At 52.9% G+C, this 20,596-nt stretch overlaps 1 protein-coding gene across 2 annotated transcripts in view; it reads right to left on the bottom strand.

The window, feature by feature from the left end:
- Positions 1–20,596, bottom strand: part of ZNF592 (zinc finger protein 592) — a 58,374-nt gene continuing 37,778 nt past the window's right edge. For both annotated transcript variants that reach the window (XM_062206300.1, XM_062206298.1), the window contains exons 4-10: positions 11,879–12,057; positions 6,450–6,626; positions 6,086–6,245; positions 5,691–5,981; positions 5,452–5,564; positions 4,831–4,966; positions 1–3,700 (exon numbers count right to left, since the gene is read on the bottom strand). In XM_062206300.1, the coding sequence (XP_062062284.1) occupies positions 3,170–3,700; positions 4,831–4,966; positions 5,452–5,564; positions 5,691–5,981; positions 6,086–6,245; positions 6,450–6,626; positions 11,879–12,057 (1,587 nt within the window). In that variant the 3' untranslated portion in view covers positions 1–3,169. The remainder of the gene's footprint in view (positions 3,701–4,830; positions 4,967–5,451; positions 5,565–5,690; positions 5,982–6,085; positions 6,246–6,449; positions 6,627–11,878; positions 12,058–20,596) is intronic.

Below are 20,596 nucleotides of genomic sequence, written 5' to 3'. Positions count from 1 at the left end.
TACAGAATGCTACCATTTGTATTAAAAATAGATATATAAATATACATATTTATAAACTTGTAAATGCATAGAATCGCTCTGGAAGGATACACAAGATAGGGATAACAGTGATGAACTCTGACGAGGGACTGGAGATGACTTTTGAACTGCTGAGTGTCTTACCAGGTATAGGCTGTGAGTTTTCCAAAAACAAACAAACAAAAAGTAAAGGAAACTGCCTGGTGCTGAAGACACCTGAACAGGGCACAAGTTCCCCAGGCTCGGGGAGGGCCAAGTGTGGAACTTGCTGAGCCGCAACTGTGAGGTTTTTTAAAAAAAATGAGACTGTTTACAGAAGGGGAAAGTTCTCCCTACAACAGTTAGCATTAGTAATTCAGCGTATCACTTTACAAAGATAAAGCAGTCAGAAAATAAATACTAGTCATTCGTGAAGCCTTCGAGCGTATTAAACTGTAGTTTTTACAAGGGCAGGGATCTTATCTGGTTAACTTCATCAGTGGAGCCTTCACGGCAGCATAACGTGCGGGCAAGTGCTTGTTCCAGCAAGCACCGTCTGAGGACGCCAAATAACACAACCGTTAAACAACACCTCGAAAAAGAAACCTGGACACACTGGGCTCTGAGGGAGCCGTGTGCTCCTGCGCAGGTTAGGCAGCCTTGGCCGGATGGTCTTCCCGTGTCAAGATGAACCCCAATGAGAAAGAAAGGGTGCAGAGATGCTGTCCTACGCTTCAGGGGCCTCCCCTGGGGTGATGAGGCACGGATGGACCCCAGGGAGGATCTGGCCCTTGTGCGGTACCCGGTGTGGGAAGAAGAGCAGCCAGGCCGGTGGCCAGCCTTGCTCACTAAGGCAGCATAGTGGGGGACGGGCTTGGCGCAGTGAGGTCCCTTGGTTTTCTTCTCTGTAAGACAGAGGGCAACTGTGAACTTTTGAGGACCAAATGAAAGAATCATTAAGGAAGCATTCAGCAAGATGCTGGGCACATGAGCAGGGTTTCAAATGCTGTAACCATCGCTAGTACAAAGTAATGGGCAGGGGTGCCAGGCCAACCCAGCAGGCATTGGGCACCACGCTCCATGCATGCCCTGTGGCCCAGTAAAGGACCCCCACGTCCCCCATGTCAGGCGGGTTGCAAAGACTAGTTCCATTTTGAAGGGAAGGGCTGGTGAGGTCAATGGGTTTGCTCAGAGCTGGCCCAGGGCAGACCCCAGGCCGTGAGCCAGGTTTCCCAGGAAGCAGCTCAGTCTCCTTCACCCCACACCACTCCGGGAAGGAGAGATGTGGTCAGACCTGCAGTGCTGCCCACCACAGCCCAGCTCCAGCTACCACTGGTTCTGAGCAGGAAGGAGTGCAGCTGTCTGTTTCAAACCCTCCCATCAGCTTCACTAGAGCCTGTTCTTGTGAAGAGACCCAGGGTCAGGGCTGACCCCCTGCAACTGGAATTGGGGCAGGGACAACAGCTAAGTCGGGGCTGGCTCCGGCTTTCCAGGCAGCTGCAAGTCGGCCTGGCATGCCCCGTCCATGTGGGGAGCAAGGCGGCGGCAGCCTTGCCAGGAAGAGCAATCCCTAAAACGATGCAGCCAGCCGGCCAGAATCGCTCTGAAACCAAGGCAAGCACTCACCTTTCCCCACTAGCATTTCCATTAGCATTTCTATTAAAAATCTGGCATTTGATAGAGGGAAAAATGTAATTTTTTTCCCAACTGTGAAAAGGTCATGCATATTTACCTGGCTTAATTTTTAATTGACATTCGGTGCTTCCCTTGAAAGAGCACCTCTAAGACCCCAGCCAGCACCCAGTCCTCTCCCCAGCGCTGGATCCTGCTGGGCCCAGCACCATGCACATGGGTCTGAGGTCAGAGGACAGGACAGCCCCAGCCTGCTCCTCGAGCCTGGGCAGGCCCTAACTCTGCCATCAGTGACAAGACACCCGGCTTCCCGACTCTAACCCCAGTTCTGAGGTCCCCATGGCAGTGGCAATACCAAAGCCTCATGAAAGTTGCGAGAAAATTACAGAATCCTTCCTCTCCCTCCCTCACCAGTAAAGGTTCTTCCAGTCGGAAAATCCATTTGTAAAGAAGATGCAGGTGCTGAGAACACTTCAATAGGCCCTAAAGCCGCTATCCCGGGGACCTCGCGGGTGGCTTAACTAGCACTGAGACACTCCCTAAGCCCTTCACCAGGCCTCTGGAGAACCAAGAAGCATGGGGCTCCTGCTCTGTTACCCACAAGCTCAGGAGGTGGAGAGGACCTTCCACGGACAGGAGGAGGCACTGTCCTCCTCCGAGGCGGTGCAAACAAGTCTGGGGAGGGCCAGGCTCACTGGGAGAGGAATACAAGAGCCTACCTGCACGGTAAGAAGATGTTTTTATTTGAAATATAGTCTGAGCAACATGAGTGTAGCCAAGAGGACGAGGGGCTGACCTGCCTGGGATGGCAGCCCCTCTAATGGCACAGGAGCAAGAATACAAATATCCCACGGTCTGTGTGCCCCAAACCCCACTTGTCAGGAAAAGGCCGAACAGCAGCAGAACGAGGCCCACCCACAGCTCCTGCTGGCGGTTCTGCCTCCCAGGGCCTGCCGTGGCCACACCTCCTGCTCTCCCCATTCCAGACAGGTGTGCTACACAAGCTTCTCCCCCGCCGAGACAGGATGCGCCAAGGTGACAATCCGTTCTCAGGACTACTTGTGGAGAGAAGAATTGGAGAGGACAAGAAGGAAGGACAGGGCGACCAAGGACCCTTGCCAAGCCAGGCTGGGCAGAGCTTTCCCAGAGAGACTGGAGCAGCAGCCCTCGTTCCCCTGCTCGGGGTAGGAGGAAGGAGGGCTGGTGTCTGCAGGCACAGAGCAGGGAACCTCCCAAGAGAGCACAGCGGCTGAGGGGTTTCCGAGCCAAGTTGACAGCACTGGGGTGGGGCCACGCAAGCGGCCTGGGGCTGGAAGGACACAGACAAGAGTCGGGATTCCAAGAAGCAGCACAAAGCCATAAATAACCGAAGCGAATTCAGAGCCGAGAGGGTCCCCAGCAACCCCACATTTTGTGGGGCTGGAGACACCCAGCACCTGCAGCTCAGGGCACAGCCGGCCACACTCACACTGGGGCCAGAGCCTTTTACTCCCCACGGTCTACACGGCAGGTGGAGGCGCACACACTGCAGGGCCTCTGGTCACACCTGAGGGGAGAGCGCAGGGCTGTCGCGGTCCTGAGAGGCCTGGGGTTGGCTCTGAGCATCTTGGGTAGCGTCCTCTTCTGGGGCCGGGCCCACGGGTCTCCTTGCCTCTGTGTCCACCAACAAAGGCTCACCAGCACCCTCCGCCAGTCCATTCTCTCGCGTCTCCACAGACACTTCCTCCCCGGAGCCCTCTTCTGGCTCTGCGGCCTCCACCTTCACCTCGGCCGCGGCCGCCTCCTCCTCCTCTTCTTCCTCCTGGTCTCTCACCTTGTGGACAATGAAGAGGTGGCGGCTGAGGGAGGTGGCGGAGGTGTAGCACAGGCCGCAGAGGAGACACTGGGCTGTGGAGCTGTCCACCTGGTGCTGAGGTATGTGGCTCTGGAACTCGAGCCCCGAGTCTGTGGCAAAGCTACATTTTGCACACTGGAAAAGGGACTTGTGCCTTTTGGTAGAAGAGACAGTAACGCCATTGCTGGTGCCTGGAGCGTCCCCGGCTCCACCGAGCGGTCTTTTCAGATGGTTCACCTGAAAGGAAAGACAGTGTAGGCAGAGGCCAGGCCACGCCCTGGACACAGCCAGGGTAGCTGAGGGATCAAGGCTGGTGTCACCCAGGCCAGATGCGCCCCAGCCCAGAACACTGGCTTCGGTTTCAGCCGCTTCGGTTCATTGCTCTCTAACGGAATACATGCATGTGGTGCAACATTCCAAAGGCATGGGAAGGTACAGAGAGGACTAGGTCCTTCCTCCCCACCCCGATCTCCAGAGGACATACTAGGCCGTGGCTCCTGAGAGATCCTATGTGCACACAAAACCGAATCCACTGTCTTCTGAGAACAGTGTCCCATGCACACTTTGAGCTGCTGTCTTCCGGCACATTTCCCGGAGCTCATCCCCACCAGCACCACAGGCAGCCAGCGGCGCACAAACCCACTGTGGGCGTGGCAGTGCCCACTGGCGGGCATTGCTAAGTTCTGTCCTTGTCCCTGCACACTGCACTGCGGCGAATGCCCTCAGGCACACTTCTTTGTGCCCCAGGCCAAAGCTGTCTGATATGTAACCCTAGGGGCAAGACTGCTGCTTCGTCGAAGGGTGTGCACGCTTCAGGCAGAGGGGAGGGTGCACACTTCACTGTGGACAGGGGTCACCAGAGGTCAGCTGATACCCCCACCCACATGTGAACGGGCCTTCACTGCCGGCCAGGCAAATCTCAGGGCTTCCCAGACCTGCTGGACTGCTCTGTGCAGCACACGCATGGGGAGCCACAGTGAGGGGAAACAAGGCTGCTCCAGTTCATCAGAATGGGAACGGGCACGGAACGCGGATGAGGACATGGGACTGGCTTGTCCCGTAACTAGCCTGGGGGACAGGGGGTGACTAGGCCATGATCCCCCCCAGCAACGCAATCCTGCCACCCCTGCCTCTCTCACTGTGGGGCAGAAAGAGGATGGTGGTGAGCACGTGCCCACATCTGCAGAGCACGCACACAGGTGCCGGGAACTAGTCACGAAGGCCGACGTGTTGTCTCTGTCCCGCCCTCTACGAGGCTGACCCACATGGCGGGACAGCATGGCTCTTGCTGCCCTGTGGCCACAGCTACTATGCGCTCCCTGGAGCCCCCACTGACACTCTTCCAGCTCCAGGCCACCCCCACTCACCTGAGGGGAATGTCCACCCGGGGGTCTGACTTGGGATGTCTGGCTCAAATCAGGGTTTCGGATACCGTGCATAAGGCTGATGTGGCTCTCCAGGAGCGAGGGTCGGGGAAAGCTGGGGCTATCCTCTGCGCAGTACCTGCAAAAGCACGGTCGCCCAGGTCAGCCAGGCCTGGACCCCAGGCTCCCACAGGGCTCTCCACATGCAGCGGTGGGAGTCTGGCGTGGGCAGAAAGTGGGCCCTCAGGCTGGCCAAGGCCAGCTGCTGTTCCACCGAGGCGGCTGCCAACCACCAATCAGGACACACATCTGCTAGGCACCTGGCCCACAGCATGATCTCGGCCCAGAAGCCCCAGTACGGGGCGAGTGGTCAGTGTGAAAAGGCCAGGGCACATCCTAGGCGCAGGCGGATGTCACCAGAGAGGTGCACGGCCACATCACTGCTGCCCCTCTTGAGCCTCAGGGCCTTCCCCACCACGCAGCCCAGGCCCAGAGGAGGCTCAGGCACTACCGGGTCCTGACCGAAGCCGCCCTGCTTGTCCAGTCAGAACTCATCTCGCAGCAGAGAGGGGCCCCAGGGCCACAGGCCGCCTGGCTCCGGGCTCAGCAGCGCCCGGGACTCACCCGCACGTGTAGACCTTCTTCACAGTGTCGTGGCTGTTGCGAATGTGCTTGCGCAGGCTGTTGGGGGTGTGGAAGGACTGCTCACATTGCCGACACGGGTACCGCTTCATCGTCTGCGGGGAGGAGGAGACGGCGCGTCAGCACCGGACGGAGTCCGGGGGCGTCTTTCTCAGCCGCAGTGTCCACCCCGTCCAGGTCGCCCGGAAGCCTGCTGTGTGTGACCAGGGGACTGCGCTTACCCGACCATGGCTCTTTTTCATGTGGGAAACGTAGCTCTCCCGATCGGGAACCCACTCCTGGCACTCCTGGCAGGTCCAGCCGGTGCTCCTTAGCCGGGGTCTGGCCTCAGCCCTGCGATAGGCGTCTGGCCTGCCCCAGCGGCCCGAGGGCAGGGAGCTGCCCCTGGCAGCCACGCTAGCAGCTGGGGACTCGGAGGTGGGGACGCGGGAGCTGGAGCGGCCCGAGGACGTGTCCGCTGAAGACTGGAGGCTCGACAGCTCGTCCACATTCCGGGGAACACCGTGGGTGCTCTGGGGATGGGGAGAGCGATTACTGACTGGGCAGGGAAAGACGCAGAGTCAGACCCTCGGCCTGAAGCGGGCGCCCGCCCCAGCCTCCTCGCCCGGCCTCCCACCTTGACGTGCTGCATTAACTCCGGCTTCTGCAGGAACAGAAGTGGGCACTCAGGGCACTTGAAGACGCTCGCCTGTGCCTCCCTGACGTCCTGGTAGAAATGCTGCTGAATGTGCCTCTTCTTGTTGAAGACCGTTTCACAGGAGCACTTATAAATGAGCCTGACGAGACAAGCCCAGGACACAAGGTGGCCTGGGCCCTGCCGGCAGAGCCACCCAGCCTCCACCCCACTCTGAACCCGGGCCGGTTCTGGGAAAGCTCTACTGCCCCCCGCCTCAGGATGTCCTTAGCAGGCTCCAGCACCTCTACTGCTAGCCCTGGCTCCCTGGTCCAGCCCGAGCCTACTGCTCCTGGAGGGCACTCACTGGGAGGGCTTGTGGGGCTGGCTGGGGTGCTGGGAGGCGGTGTGTTCCGCAGTGCTGCCGGCAGTCTTGAAGGCCATGGGGCAAAATGCACACTTGTGGAAGATCTGGCAGTGCCGCTCCTGGATGTGGCTTTTCAGCAAGGCCAAGGTCAGGTGGACGACACCACAGTGGATGCACCTGTACAACAGACAGGGTAGTATGGGGGGTCGGCAGGGCTGTGGTGGTGTGAAGACCCAGAGGGGGATGGAAGGCAGGGACAGAGCCAGCCCAGGGCTCCTCCCTGCTCCCAAGCATTCAGTCTCCCTTCTTCTGCGTATACATTGAGAGCCTCCTGGCTGCGACACGGCCCAACCTGGCCAGCAGAGCCTGCTAGAGAGGGGGAGACACACACACCCCCATCCACCCGGGTCCACTGGCCACAGGATATTTTCCTGCAAGATACAAGCTCAAAGCCCACGTAAGAGAAGTCGGCGGGAGCTGAGAGCGAGGAAAGTGGTTTAACAGCCTCCATTTAAGCCAAGCGGCTGCACAAGTCCAAAAGCCAGTTCAGAGGGAGGCTGCAAGAGCCTGTGCCTTCCCACAGACTGGCACTGAACAGGCAGGGACAGTCCCTAACAAAACATTCAGCCAGGAAGCGCTACGCTCCCTGTAACGAAATTCCCATGAAAACAAGCAGCCCTCAAGTCCAGGAAGAGACGCTCCAGGGCCGCGCCGTGCACCAGAACTCGGTGACGAGGGCTGCGCTCTACTGCTGCGCTGTCCGTGGGGCTACCTAAATGTGAACCAATCAGACCAACAGAAGAGGGTCAGCTCCTCAGCTGCACTGGCCACACCTCTAGTGCCCCAAACCCACACACAACTGGCACCGCTCTGGCTGTGCAACTCAGCGCCAGGTCTCCTGGGTGAATGAGGGATCATTTTTTTCTTTTTATCCCTACCAATCTGTATTTTCCAGGTTTGGCTTCATAGATATATATTTTTATCACGTATGAGTAAATGAAGTAAAAAATTGTCTTTGAAGAATTTTTTTGAAATTGAGGCTATTTGGGACTCTTCTTTTTTTTTTGACAGGCAGAGTGGACAGTGAGAGAGAGAGACAGAGAGAAAGGTCTTCCTTCCGTTGATTCACCCCACAAATGGCCGCTACGGCTGGCGCACTGCGCTGATCCGAAGCCAGGAGCCAGGTGCTTCCTCCTGGTCTCCCATGGGGTGCAGGGCCCAAACACTTGGGCCATCCTCCACTGCCTTCCCGGGCCAGAGCAGAGAGCTGGACTGGAAGAGGAGCAACCGGGACAGAACTGGCGCTCCAACCGGGACTAGAACCCGGGGTGCCGGCGCCGCAGGTGGAGGATTAGCCAAGTGAGCCGTGGCGCTGGCCTGGAACTCTTCTTTCAACTTCAAAATATCTCAGTAAATGCTGCCTTTCCTTTTTTCCAATGTCAGAGAAACATACGGCCGTCCTCCATGCCAGCCTAAATCCTTCAAGTCCCTAGCCCCTCCTGTTCAGTGTTTCTGCCTGCCCATAACCCTGTGCAAGACTCCCCTCCAGAAGGAGATACCTTCCCTGCTCCCTACTGGCCCCTTTTCCTTCCTTCTGCTGCAGTATTGCCAGTGCTTGTGACCTTGACATCCCAGTGGGCACTAGAAGCCTGCTGCTTTACCGAAAGGACGTGGTTTCCCTTAAGAATTCTTTGAGGTATGGGCACTGTGGCACAGTGCGATAAGCCACCACTTAAGACACCCATATCCCATAGAAGAGTGCAGGTTCAAATTTCAACTGTTTTGTGCTTTCAACCTAACTTTCTGCTAATGTACCTGGGAGGCAGCAGATGATAGAACAAGTGCTTGGGTTCCTGCCACCACACGGGAGACCAGGCTGGAGTTCCTGGCTCCCGGCTTCAGCCTGGCCCGGCCCTGGCTGTTGTGGGCATTGAGGGTGTCTACCCAGTATATGATATCTCAGTCTCTTTGCACACCTTTCATATAAATACATCTAAGAAAAAACGACTTGGTTTGGGGGCATGTATTGTGGTACAGCAAGTTAAGCTGCGGCTTGTCATGCCTGCATCCCATATTGAGTTCCAGATACTCTGTGCTTCCAAAGCAGCTTCCTGCTAACATGCCTGGAAGGCAGCAGATGGCCCATGGACTTGAATTCCCTGGGTATTGTGGCCATCTGGGGAGTGAACCAGAGGATGGAATATTTCTTTCTCCCCGCTCTGTTACTCTGCCTTTCATATAGATAAATAATGAAAGAAAAATCCCTTAAGTGGGTATCTGACAAAACTCCTGCCGAAACCACGTAAATACACTCTTCTCAATGTCACTGAAAAGCCATTCCATTTATCCAGCAGATGTTCTCTGAAAAGCTTAATTAAAAGTAAGAACATATGGGGCCGGCGCCGTGGCTCAACAGGCTAATCCTCTGCCTTGTGGCGCCGGCACACCGAGTTCTAGTCCCGGTCGGGGCACCGGATTCTGTCCCGGTTGCCCCTCTTCCAGGCCAGCTCTCTGCTATGGCCCAGGAGTGCAGTGGAGGATGGCCCAAGTCCTTGGGCCCTGCACCCCATGGGAGACCAGGAGAAGCACCTGGATCCTGCCTTCGGATCAGCGTGGTGCACTGGCCGCGGCAGCCATTGGAGGGTGAACCAACGGCAAAAGGAAAACCTTTCTCTCTGTCTCTCTCTCACCGTCCACTCTGCCTGTCAAAGAAAAAAAAAAAAAGTAAGAACATATGGAGCTAGCGCTGTGGCCTAGTGGGTAAAGCTGCAGCTGCCTCCTGGACTGCCGGCATCCCATACGGGCAGCAGTTCAAGTCCCGGCTGCTCCACTTCCAATCCAGCTCTCTGCTATGGCCTGGGAAAGCAGTAAAGGATGGCCCAAGTCCTTGGGCCCCTACACACACATGGGAGACCCGGAAGAAGCTTCACGCTCCTCCTAGCTTCAGATTGGCCCAGCTCTGGCTGTTGCAGCCATTTGAGGACATACAAAATAACCCCAGTGCAGGACTCAGTCCAGGAAACTAATGAAAAAGTGTGAAGAGATATAAAATATTTAATATTTGCCAATTAATCACAAATAACAAAACAACATGAACAGTCTTCCAAAAGTTAATGGAAATGCATATTATGAAAAAGCTATGCATGAAAATCTATGTACCAAAATGAACTCGTCTTTTAATTCCACTTTTCGTGAATTTTTGAAGTATCCTCATATTTATTAAAATAGTTTAAACTCATTTCCTTTTGATATCACTGGCTACTTTCCAAATCATCGACAAAGAGCAATAAATATATAAATATATATAAAAATATAAAAAGTATATACATACCTTTTACATAAGATACATATAAATTACGTACATATACATTGTACAGGCTGTTTATAACTGTCTTCAAGAAAAAGCAAAAACAATACAAAAACTAAAGTACTGATTGTAAAACTCTGCAGTCCAGCACAGTGAAATGGACAAGGGTATCTTTTGAGAATTTACTAAGAGACAGGGGTGTATACCTACAACATATAAAGAACTCTTACAACTCAAAAAATAAGACAACTAATACTCCAATTAGAGCAATGTACAGAGGATGTGAACAGATATTTCTCCAAAGAAGAGAGGCAACTGGGCAATAAGCACATGAAGACGCTCGACACCGTTACCTGCCAGGGAAATGGAAATCAAAGCCACAGTAGGACAGCGCTTGTCATCTCCAAGGCTGGCGACAATCTGAAAGCCGGACAACACACTGCTGGCAAAGATGTGGAGAAGACACCCAGGCCTTCACACACTGCCGTGGGGGCACAGAAACGGGAGAGCTGTGCTGCAGCCCAGTCTAGCAGTTCTTCAAAATGTCACACTCACAGTCACACCTGACACAGACTCCGCTCCCAGGTGTACAGCCCAAGAACCGGAAACCACACCCACAGGGAAACTTCAGCCGTGAAAGGGAATGAAATACCGAGAGAGGCGACAACACGGAGAAGCCCTGAGAACATCACGCTAGGGCCACAAACTGTTATCATTCCATTCAGGTGGGATGTACGGAAGAGGCAAATCTAGGGGACAGAAAGTAGTTAGTTGTCTAGGGCTGGGAGGATGAGAGTCGTGGTAGACACAAGATTTCTCTTACAGCAAGACAGAAACCTGGGTTGGTCAGGTTTTTTTTCTAAGCTCCCCCTATTCCTCACGCCCTCACTTCCTACACCCCTCTGACATCTACCTTTTCTCCATGCCCAAGGCCTCGCTCTGTGGAAGTCCTCCGCATCGCCCCTGCACCATCGCCTGCCTGTGGGGCAGCCCCCAGTCTCACCCTTCACTAATGCGCACGTCAGCCCCAGGACGATCCTGCTGAAGCTCCCAGTGCACACCTTTCTACAGCTCCTTACTGCTGGCTGGACAGAGTCAAGACGTCCGCCAAGTGTGCAAGGTCTCACGTGGCCTGCACTCCGCCAGCTAACACACCGCTCCCCTAACCCCTCGGTGCTTCCTGGGATCCCTGCCCGTGCCACTGCCAGATGCGCTCTCCCCTCTCTGCCCGGAAACCTCCGGCAGCTCCCTGATGACGCCCTAGGCCTTCACCTGAGTTGCCATGACCACCATACTGAGGTCCCCGCGAGGGCAAGCTCATCTAGGCACTCTGGATGTCCAGGGGGATGCGAAAGACAGTGGTGCACACAAAAGCCAGAGGAACTCAATCAAAAACATCTTGATGCCAATATTTGGTCAGAAATAATTGTCAGAAGTGAAAATGATAAAGCAGGAACTCCCAGGTGTAGTAAATCAGTTTCAGGAGCCCTAACTGGGTCAAGGTAGAAGTTACAGATCAATGAGCTTTGCAGGGAGTTTTCTCCGCCACTTTGATCTTTTTCCTGAAATCAACCACTTCTTGTGCATATCTGACGCAATGGAGAAGACACAGGGTCAAATCAGTTTGGTTGGGTTTGCTACGAGGCTGATCGCTTTTTCCATTCTCGGGTTTTTTACCGTTTCTCACAAACTGACAAAAAGAACCACAATGAAGACAGGAGAGCTCTTTTGAGTTGCACATTAGACAGCCCCATTTGCCAACAAAACTGAGAGCATGCAAAGGTACTTTAATTATTAAACTGATTGCTGAATAGTACTTTAATAAGCCAAACATGACTGTGAGCAATTCAAATTTATGCACCTCAAGAAATTAACACAGTGTTATAAATATGCTAATCTCCTCAAAACTTTTCCCTTAAAAGGTACTCTTTAAATATCTAATTCTTTCCTTCCTCTCCCCTCTGCTCTTCCTGTCCTCTGCAAAGTGAGCAGTGTCTGTCCCAACCTATCGGGCTGGCGCCCTGGCCTCTGAAGACCAAACCTCAGTCTGAGATGAGGTCTGGCCTAGGACAAGGACCAGCCCCTTGGGCAACACCAGGACAGTGAGCCAGACAGCACCCACCTGTAGCCCACCTTGCGGGCATAGTGCAGGCAATTCTCCTTTACGTGGGTCTGGAAGTAGGCAGAGCGACAGAGGACCCCACACTCCGGGCAGCAGTAGGGGGACTTGTGTGCATGAATCCGCTGATGGGCACAGAAACTGCACTGGTTGGGCAGCAGCATCTGGCACACCTGGCAAGTCTAGGAAAGAACACCGAGAAAGCAGATCACACAGGTGCTGCAGGCCCTGGCTCCTGTTAGGACACTGTCAGGACGGCCCCTCCCCAACCACTGTCTCCTCCAACTCTCCAGGGACCCCATGATCCCCCCCCACAACCCTCACTCAAGTGTGGCACTGGCTCGCAGGCAGGTGGTGCCTGCTCTGTTATTCTTCAGGGACGTACCTGACTCTACTTTCCCTCTTCACCCCCAGGGCTGCACACTTCCCCTTCCTCTGGCTTAAAAGAAGCCCAGTCCTGCCCCTCAAGGGCCACAGCACTTCCAACTCTAAGACCTCACTGCACTGCCAGACACCCCTGGGCCTGGGCCTGGGCCTGAGCTCAGCAATGGCCTAGTGAGGGGGACCTGCCCAGTGCCTCTCACAGGGGGACTCGAAACTTCCAGAATGGACTTGAGCCTCCCTGGGGGCACTCAGAAAGCCCTGGCTCAGACCAAGTGGCTTGCCAGTTTCCATTCCCCCAACGTGTTGGGCCCCCTCTGTGGGGCACAGTGAGCCATAGCTAAGTATACCCCCAGACCTCAGGCCAGGGCAGGTTAGGCAGCACTGATGCACAAACAGGCAGAGCCCAGACAGCCCACAGGGGGACAGCAAGAGACTACACCTACAGCCTGGACAGGCCCCTTCCAAGTTCTCAGTAAAGGGGGACACCTGCATAGCCCTCCCTGAGATGGGGTCATATGAGTTGCTCAGAGGGACAGACTGTTAGGGCAGGACGGAAAAAGATTTCTGCCTGAATCAGCAAATTCCAGAACGTGGGGACAAACAATCCAATTTTTTCAGTAAGTAGCAAGGGGGAAAAAAGGGCACAAAGAAAAAGGGAACTTACAGATGAAAAGAGATTTAAGAGATATTTTTAACCAGTTGCAATTTGCAGCCCATATTCAGATCCTGATTCAAACAAGCCACGAATAAAAAGAAATGAGATGACCCAGAGAAAACTGACCATTAAATTAATGACAATATTAGGACATTTGACATTTGATATCAAAATCTGATCATAAGAAATTATAATTAATGTTTAGATGTAATACAATGTTTACATGTTCTGAAGAAAACCCGTTCATCTTTTTTTTTTTTTTTTTTTTAGATTTTATTTATTTACGAGGCAGAGATACAGAGAGAGGGAGAGACAGAGAGAAAGGTCTTCCGTCACTCTCCAAATGGCTGTAACAGCCAGAGCTGGGCCGATCTAAAACCAGGAGCCAGGAGCTTCTTCCAGGTCCCCCATGTGGGTGCAGGGGCCCACGTACTTGGGCCATCTTCTACTGCTTTCCTGGGCCATAAGCAGAGAGCTGGATCAGAAGAGGGGCAGCCAGGACCCACTGGTGCCCATGTGGGATGCCGGCATGGCAGACAGAGGCTTAGCCCACTACACAGACCACAGCGCCGGCCCAACCCCTTCATTTTGTAGAGCAGGGGTGGGGAGCGTCTACCTGAGGGCCATACGAGGCCCGCTAAATCTGGCCCTGCCAAGGCAACTGCGGGCAGGACTTGAAATTCAATAAATCCAAAGCCAGTTAATTTTTACGTCAATAATTTGTATGACCTGTGAATGAGGTTATAAATATCCAAATAAATGGACCTCGACAGAAAAAAAGGCTCTGCACCCCTGCTTTAGAGACACAGACGGAAACACACATGGGGCTGCCGGGACTTGTTCAGAAATACTCCACCCACCAGAGAAGAGCAGAACAGAAACACCTGAAGCCAGACGGCCCACGGATGGCTCGCTAGCACAGGGGGTTCACTGTACTGACCTTTCCACTTTCACATACGCCTGGGACACTGCACAATAAAAAATTCTGGTTTTTCTTTTAAGTGTCTATTTTAGTTGCAGCATGTTATGTCTTGTGTAACAGACACACACGCGCGCACACACACACACACAGGGATAAATAAAAAATGAGTGTGGGCAGGAGGAACGGCCGGGTGGGAAGAATCACTGTGTTCCTAATTTTTTTTTTTTTTTTGACAGGCAGAGTGGACAGTGAGAAAGGTCTTCCTTGTCCGTTGGTTCACCCTCCAATGGCTGCCGCGGCCAGTGCACCGCACTGATCCGAAGGCAGGAGCCAGGTGCTTCTCCTGGTCTCCCATGGGGTGCAGGGCCCAAGCACTTGGGCCTTCCTCCACTGCACTCCCAGGCCACAGCAGAGAGCTGGACTGGAAGAGGGGCAACCGGGACAGAATCCGGCGCCCTGACTGGGACTAGAACCCGGGGTGCCGGCACCGCAAGACAGAGGATTAGCCTGTTGAGCCACGGCGCCGGCCTGTGTTCCTAAATTTGTATAATGTGAAAGTATGAAGTTTGTATACCTTAAATAAAAGGTTTCTAGGTTAAAAAAATGTTTTGAGAGCAACTCCATTCAATCATATCTCACATTATTTTGTAAAGCCATCCTTCTACTTGTAACTGAAGAAAGAAAAATTCACTCATGCATAACTAATTTGTAGTCATTTGTGGATTACTGACAGAGTGTGTGGAGTTACTTGTTATCTTATCACTGTTTTTTCTTTTGTTCCTTTGATTTCCTGCCACTGATTATTAGCATGATTCTAACCCACACCACTGCCTGATCTGGGGCAGTCACGGGTTCTGTAGCACAAGTCTGTCTTTACTATCTTCTAGCAGTTCTCCAAAGGGGGATGCTGGAGGTGGAGGGGTCAAAACAACGAACTCAAGTGGAATTTGCTTCTCTTTCACTTAAATAAATTATGTCATTTAAATGTGAAGAAAATTAAAAATGTGTAACAATGGCGACCTGCGGGGGAAGGAAGATTCACTGAATGCACCTGTCATACTTGTAACTATGAAAGTAAATACTACGGACAAAAGATTACCTAGAATTTGAAAACAGAGGGCCAGCACCATGGCTCAGTGGCTTAAGCCAGCACCCACAAAGCCAGTTTCCCCATGAGTGCCAGTTTGAGTCCCATTTGCTCCACTTCTGATCCAGCTCCCTGCTAATGCGCCTGGGAAAGCAGCTGAAGATGGCCCAAGTGCTTGGGCCCCTGTAACACAAGTGGGAGATTCAGATGGATCTTCTGGCTCCTGGCTTTGGCCTGACCCAGCCCTGGCCATTGTGGCCATCTGGAGAATGAACCAGCGGGTGGAAGGTATCTCTGTCTCTCCCTTTCTTTAACTGCCTTTCAAATAAATAAAAACAAATTTAAAAACAGGTCATCTAAATATATATCAAGTTGGTGACATAACTATATAGAAGAAAAAAAAATGATCCCCAGGGACTTACACACACACACACACACACATATCCTTAGTGGGCCAAGCTGAAACCAGGAGCCAGGAACTCCATCTGAGTCTCCCAGGTGGGTGGCAAGGACTCAGGTACTTGAGCCACCACCTGCTGCCTCCCAAGGTGTCCATTAGCAGAAAGTTAGAATCAGATATACACTGGAACTCAAACCCAAGCACCCTGATGTTTATCTGTGCACCAAAAATGCCCACCACTCAGTGTGATATATTGTAAGGGTAAAAAGAACTGGGAATACGCTAAACATTACACAGCTATCCTAATGTTAGGAATAATGTTGGTTTTGAAATGTATGTGTATATGTATGCTTGTGTGTGTGTAAATATAACTTTGAAATACATGTATGTAGTAGAAAAATCTTAGGAGCCAAGATTTTCAGTATAAAATCAGTTACATAACAATTCTACCATCTTAAACTTGAGCATCAGAATAACTCAAGCATTTCCTAGCTCTGACCACTGAAAAGACCCAGAAACAAAGATAAGCCCAAGAGCAAGGAGCACACTTAGTGTCCAGATTGTGGCCTCCAAACACTTCTCCTCAACAAAAGGAAGCTGGCTCCCTGGAAAAGTGACTGACTGTAGGCTTAGCAAAGAAACAGGCCGGCGCCGTGGCTCAACAGGCTAATCCTCCGCCTTGCGGCGCCGGCATACCGGGTTCTAGTCCCGGTCGGGGCACCGATCCTGTCCCGGTTGCCCCTCTTCCAGGCCAGCTCTCTGCTGTGGCCAGGGAGTGCAGTGGAGGATGGCCCAAGTGCTTGGGCCCTGCACCCCATGGGAGACCAGGATAAGCACCTGGCTCCTGCCATCGGAACAGCGCGGTGCGCCGGCTGCAGCGCGCTACCGCGGCGGCCATTGGAGGGTGAACCAACGGCAAAAGGAAGACATTTCTCTCTGTCTCTCTCTCACTGTCCACTCTGCCTGTCAAAAAAAAAAAAAAAAAAAAAAAAAGAAACAGGCCCAGTACATCTTGTTGGTCCTAAAAGATAAGCTTTCTTCCTGAGAATTACTGAGTTTTGTCAAAAAGACATGGGCACCAGCTTGAAGGGGCTCCCACTGAACAAAGATGGGATAAGCTGGGCGTCAAAAAGAATGACAAATAACAAAACACAGTGTATTCATGACATGGTATGCTCAGTGTGCTCATCACGATACCAACACTAAAAATAGCAGAGGGTCTCTTCATACCATTGGTCAGAATTACAGAGCAAGAAAGAGAGGCAGAGAGAGAGAGAGAGGTCTTCCATCCACTGGTTCACTCCCCAATTGGCCACAATGGATGGAGCTGCGCCAATCTGAAGCCAGGAGCCAGGAGCTTCCTCCGGGTCATCCCACGCAAGGGCAGAGCCATCTTCTACTGCTTTCCCAGGCCACAGCAGAGAGTTGGATCGGAAGTGGAGCAGCCGGGACTTGAACCGGTGCCCATGTGGGATACCGGCACTGCAGGTGGCAGCTTTACCTGCTGTGCCACAGTGCTGGCCCCTAGGATGGCTACTATTAAATAAATAAATAAATAAATAGTAAGTGCTAGTGAGGAGGTAAAGAAACGAATCCTTGTGCACTGCTGATGGAAAATAAAATGATGTAATTTCTATAAAAAACCATATGGCGTTGGCTCAGAAAATTAATGACAGAATTACCACGTGAGAGCAGGCATTCGGTGCAGCAGTTAAGTTGCTACTTGGGATGCCCACGTTCCGTATCAGAGCACGTGGGTTCAGTCTGAGCTCCACTCCTGATTCAAGATTCCTGATACTGCAGACTCTGGGAAATAGGTGATGGTTCAAGTGTCTGGGTCCCTGCCACCCCTGTGGGAGGCCTGGACTGAGTTCCCAGCTCTTTGCTTTGGCCTGACCCCCACCCTCTGGCTGTCATGGGCACTTGGGGAGTAAGTAGATGAGATACCTTACCCCCCCAATCTTGCTCTGCCTTTCAAATGAAGTTTAAAAAAAAAAGTGACTCAGCCACTTCTCAATATATACCCAAACAACTGAAAGCAAGATTCCAAAGATACCTGTACACCTGTGTTCTTAGCATTATCCACAATAGCTAAAAGAGAGAAGCAAGCCAAGTATCCATCCACAGATGAACCGAGGAACAAAATGTGCAAACGCTGTACATACACACTATGGAATCTTCTCTAGCCTGAACAAGGAAGGAAGTCCCGACACCTGCTACAACGTGGACGGGAGCATGTGGCATGAGATAAGCCAGTCACAACACCAGAGATGCTGTAGATGTTTGCATAAGGTACCTGCAGTGGTCAGATTCAGAGACAGAAGACAGAACGTGGCTGCCATGGGCTGCAGGGAGGAGAACGGGGCGGTCAGTGTTGCGCGGGCACAGGGTGCCAGCGGTACAAGATGAGAAGTGCTCTGCAGATGGCTGCACTGCGGTGTGAACGCCCGGGACACTGCTCAATTGTGTACTGAGAACGGGCTGCAAAGTAGGGAAACCTCAGGCCATGTGTATGTCACATCTGAGAACATCTTTGGAATTGTCAGAGCATCAGCTCACTTCTCTGAAAACTGTTAAGTAAAGGAAACAAATGACTATTTGCTCCATTTTCCAACATAAACTATATTTCAGAGTAAGGTATTTTATATACAATTCTACCTAATAAATGAGAAATAATGAAATTAGAAACACACCCTTTTGGGGCTGGTGCTGTGTCACAGCGGGTAAAGCCGTCACCTACAGTGCCAGCATCCCATGTGGGCGCCGGTTCCAGTCCCAGCTGCTCCACTTGCAATCCAGCTCCCTATTAATGTGCCTGGGAAAGCAGAGAAAGATGGCTCAGGTATTTGGGTCCCTGCACCCACAGAGGAGACCTGGAAGAAGCTTCTGGCTCCAAATCACCCAGCTCCAGCCACTGTGGCCATTTGGGAAGTGAACTAGCAGATGGAAGATCTCTCTTGCCTCTCTGTAACTCTGCCTTTCAAATAAATAAATAAATCTTAAAAAAAAAAAATTAAAGAAAACACACCCTTTTGCACTCTTAGTGAAATTGGAGCCAAGCAGTGACTACTGACTGATGACCAGAATCATGAGGTAAAGGTGGGGGAACTACAAGGAAGAGACAAGGCATCACCGCACATACTGGTCAAGTTCAGCACTCTGCAAGTGAGACAGCCAGGGACTCAGGCCTCCTGATATAACTGCAAAGGAGGACCACCACACCCTACACCCCCAGCAAAACTGAACCTGAGTCCAGCCAAATCCTTATCACTGTCTTCCAGCCCACAGAAAAACCAAAGGATGGAAGGGAAACGACTTGTGTGAGGAATCCATCAATGAAACCCAGAAGTGTCCCCAGCACTCCAGTGTATCCAGTTTCTTCAACAAGTCAACAGCACGTGGAAAAGGGGGTCTGGGAGCCAGCGTGGTGGGGCAGCGGTCAGGCTGCTGCTTGTGACATTGGTACCCCACACTGGAGCACCAGTTTGAGTCCCAGTTTTTCTACTTCTGATCCAGCTCCCTGCTAATGTGCCTGAGAAAGCAGCAGATGACCCAAGCGCAGGGGCCCCTGCTGCCCCAGGGGGAGACCTGGATGAAGCTCTTGGCTCCTGGCTTCAGTCTGGCCCAGCCCTGGCTGTTGTGGCCACTTAGGGAGGGAACCAGCAGATGGAGGATCTCTCTTCCACGCTCTCTAAGTCTGCCTTTCAAACAAATAAACATTTTAAAGGGATGTTCTGGTGGGGTCCAGTGGGAACAGGTACTGTTCTAGACAGCAACTTAAGAGACATAACAAATGGAATGTGTGGTGTAAGTGTGGATACAGACTCAAATTGAACTCCATTGTAAAAAGACATTTTTTACATAACTGGGATAATGTGAACATAGACTTGTATTAGGTGATATTAAGGAATTTCTCTTAACTTTAATCTTGTTTGCTGTGCTAATGACCATATAGTCAAATAAAAACTTTAACAACAAGAAAAATACAACCCATCTGTGTTGACATCCTGCCCCAGCAAAGTGGGGGAAATGCAGGGGAGAGGAAGAAAGGCTTCAGTTGCCACAGGAAGACCGCATTCACTTCAGGGCAAAGTCCTGGGACACAGAGTCCCGGGACACAGACAGAAGGCCCAAGCCCGCCGTCCCGCCGTCGCTGCTCCGGAGAGGAACCCAGCCCCTGCCATGGATGCGTGGCCTGAAGTCTGGGCACTGCCACGGCGAAACCCAGGCCAACTGCCATCCAGACTGGCTTCTGACGCACAGCTCGAGCCCCACCGTCCCCTGACACTCAGAGCTACACTCCGTGCAGGGTTCTGCGAGGGACTGAGCTCAGTGAGGAGCCCGGCGGCCTTCTCGGGCACTCTCCCTCCCTGTCTGGGGCGCGCTGGTCCCGCTCCACATGGGCGAGAACGAAGGATGGAAAGAAAGGGCGTCAGCCTGGGATCCCACACCCTGCCCTCTGCCGCTCAGATTTTAGAAGATGGAACACTGTGCCAAAGACACACGAGCCCCGGCCTCGGATTTCCACTGCCAAGGGTCCTGGTCACGTGACTGAGAAAAAGTGCTCCTGGCCCAAGCCAAGCATGCTGGTCAAGCAGGAACACGGAGGCCCCAGGGGAATGGGCTGGGCCACAATCACTCTGAGGCATCCAAAGGAAAACACACACTGAAAAGGAAAGAAGGTGGACTGAGTGGCCACAGAGGGGCTCTGCAGGCCTGCCAGGCTCTCCCTCCTGCTTCCACCACAACTCCCCCAAGGCCAGCCTCACAGCCAGCAACTCCCTGCTCCTCAAACCCCCTCTGCACCCCACAGGCCTCTGGCCCTCTGCCCTCCTCCTTGCAGGCCCAGCTTACGTGTCACCTGACTGCAGTCACTGTGAATCAGCTCCTCTGTGGCACTGCGACGAGGCTCACAGCCTTCTGGGCAGTGGCCCTGCACTTGCTAAGCCACCATGCACTCCTGGAGGAAGGCGAGACTCCCCGGTGTTAGCACCCCCACTCGGCAGAGCACAGAGCCCCATACACGCTGGGCACTGGGCAAATGTGTGCAAAGCCCAATGGCCACCAGCATGCGCCTGGGCCCCTGGCTGGACCAGAGTCAAAACTGCTGTCTTGCTTTCCCCACAGGGCTCTGTGGCCCTGGCCCAGGGAGGGGGTGGGCTTGGCTGCATGGTGAGGAAAACCAAAGATCCCTGCCCAGAAAACAGATCCTCCTCTTCCTCCGCTGGCGCTGTGACATAGCGGGTAGAGCCTCAACCTGCAGCGCCCACATC

Source organism: Lepus europaeus, chromosome 11, assembly GCF_033115175.1.
Source record: "Lepus europaeus isolate LE1 chromosome 11, mLepTim1.pri, whole genome shotgun sequence".
Taxonomy (NCBI): Eukaryota; Metazoa; Chordata; class Mammalia; order Lagomorpha; family Leporidae; genus Lepus; species Lepus europaeus.
Note: the sequence above shows the minus strand (reverse complement) of the source record. Positions and strands in the feature narration are given on the sequence as shown.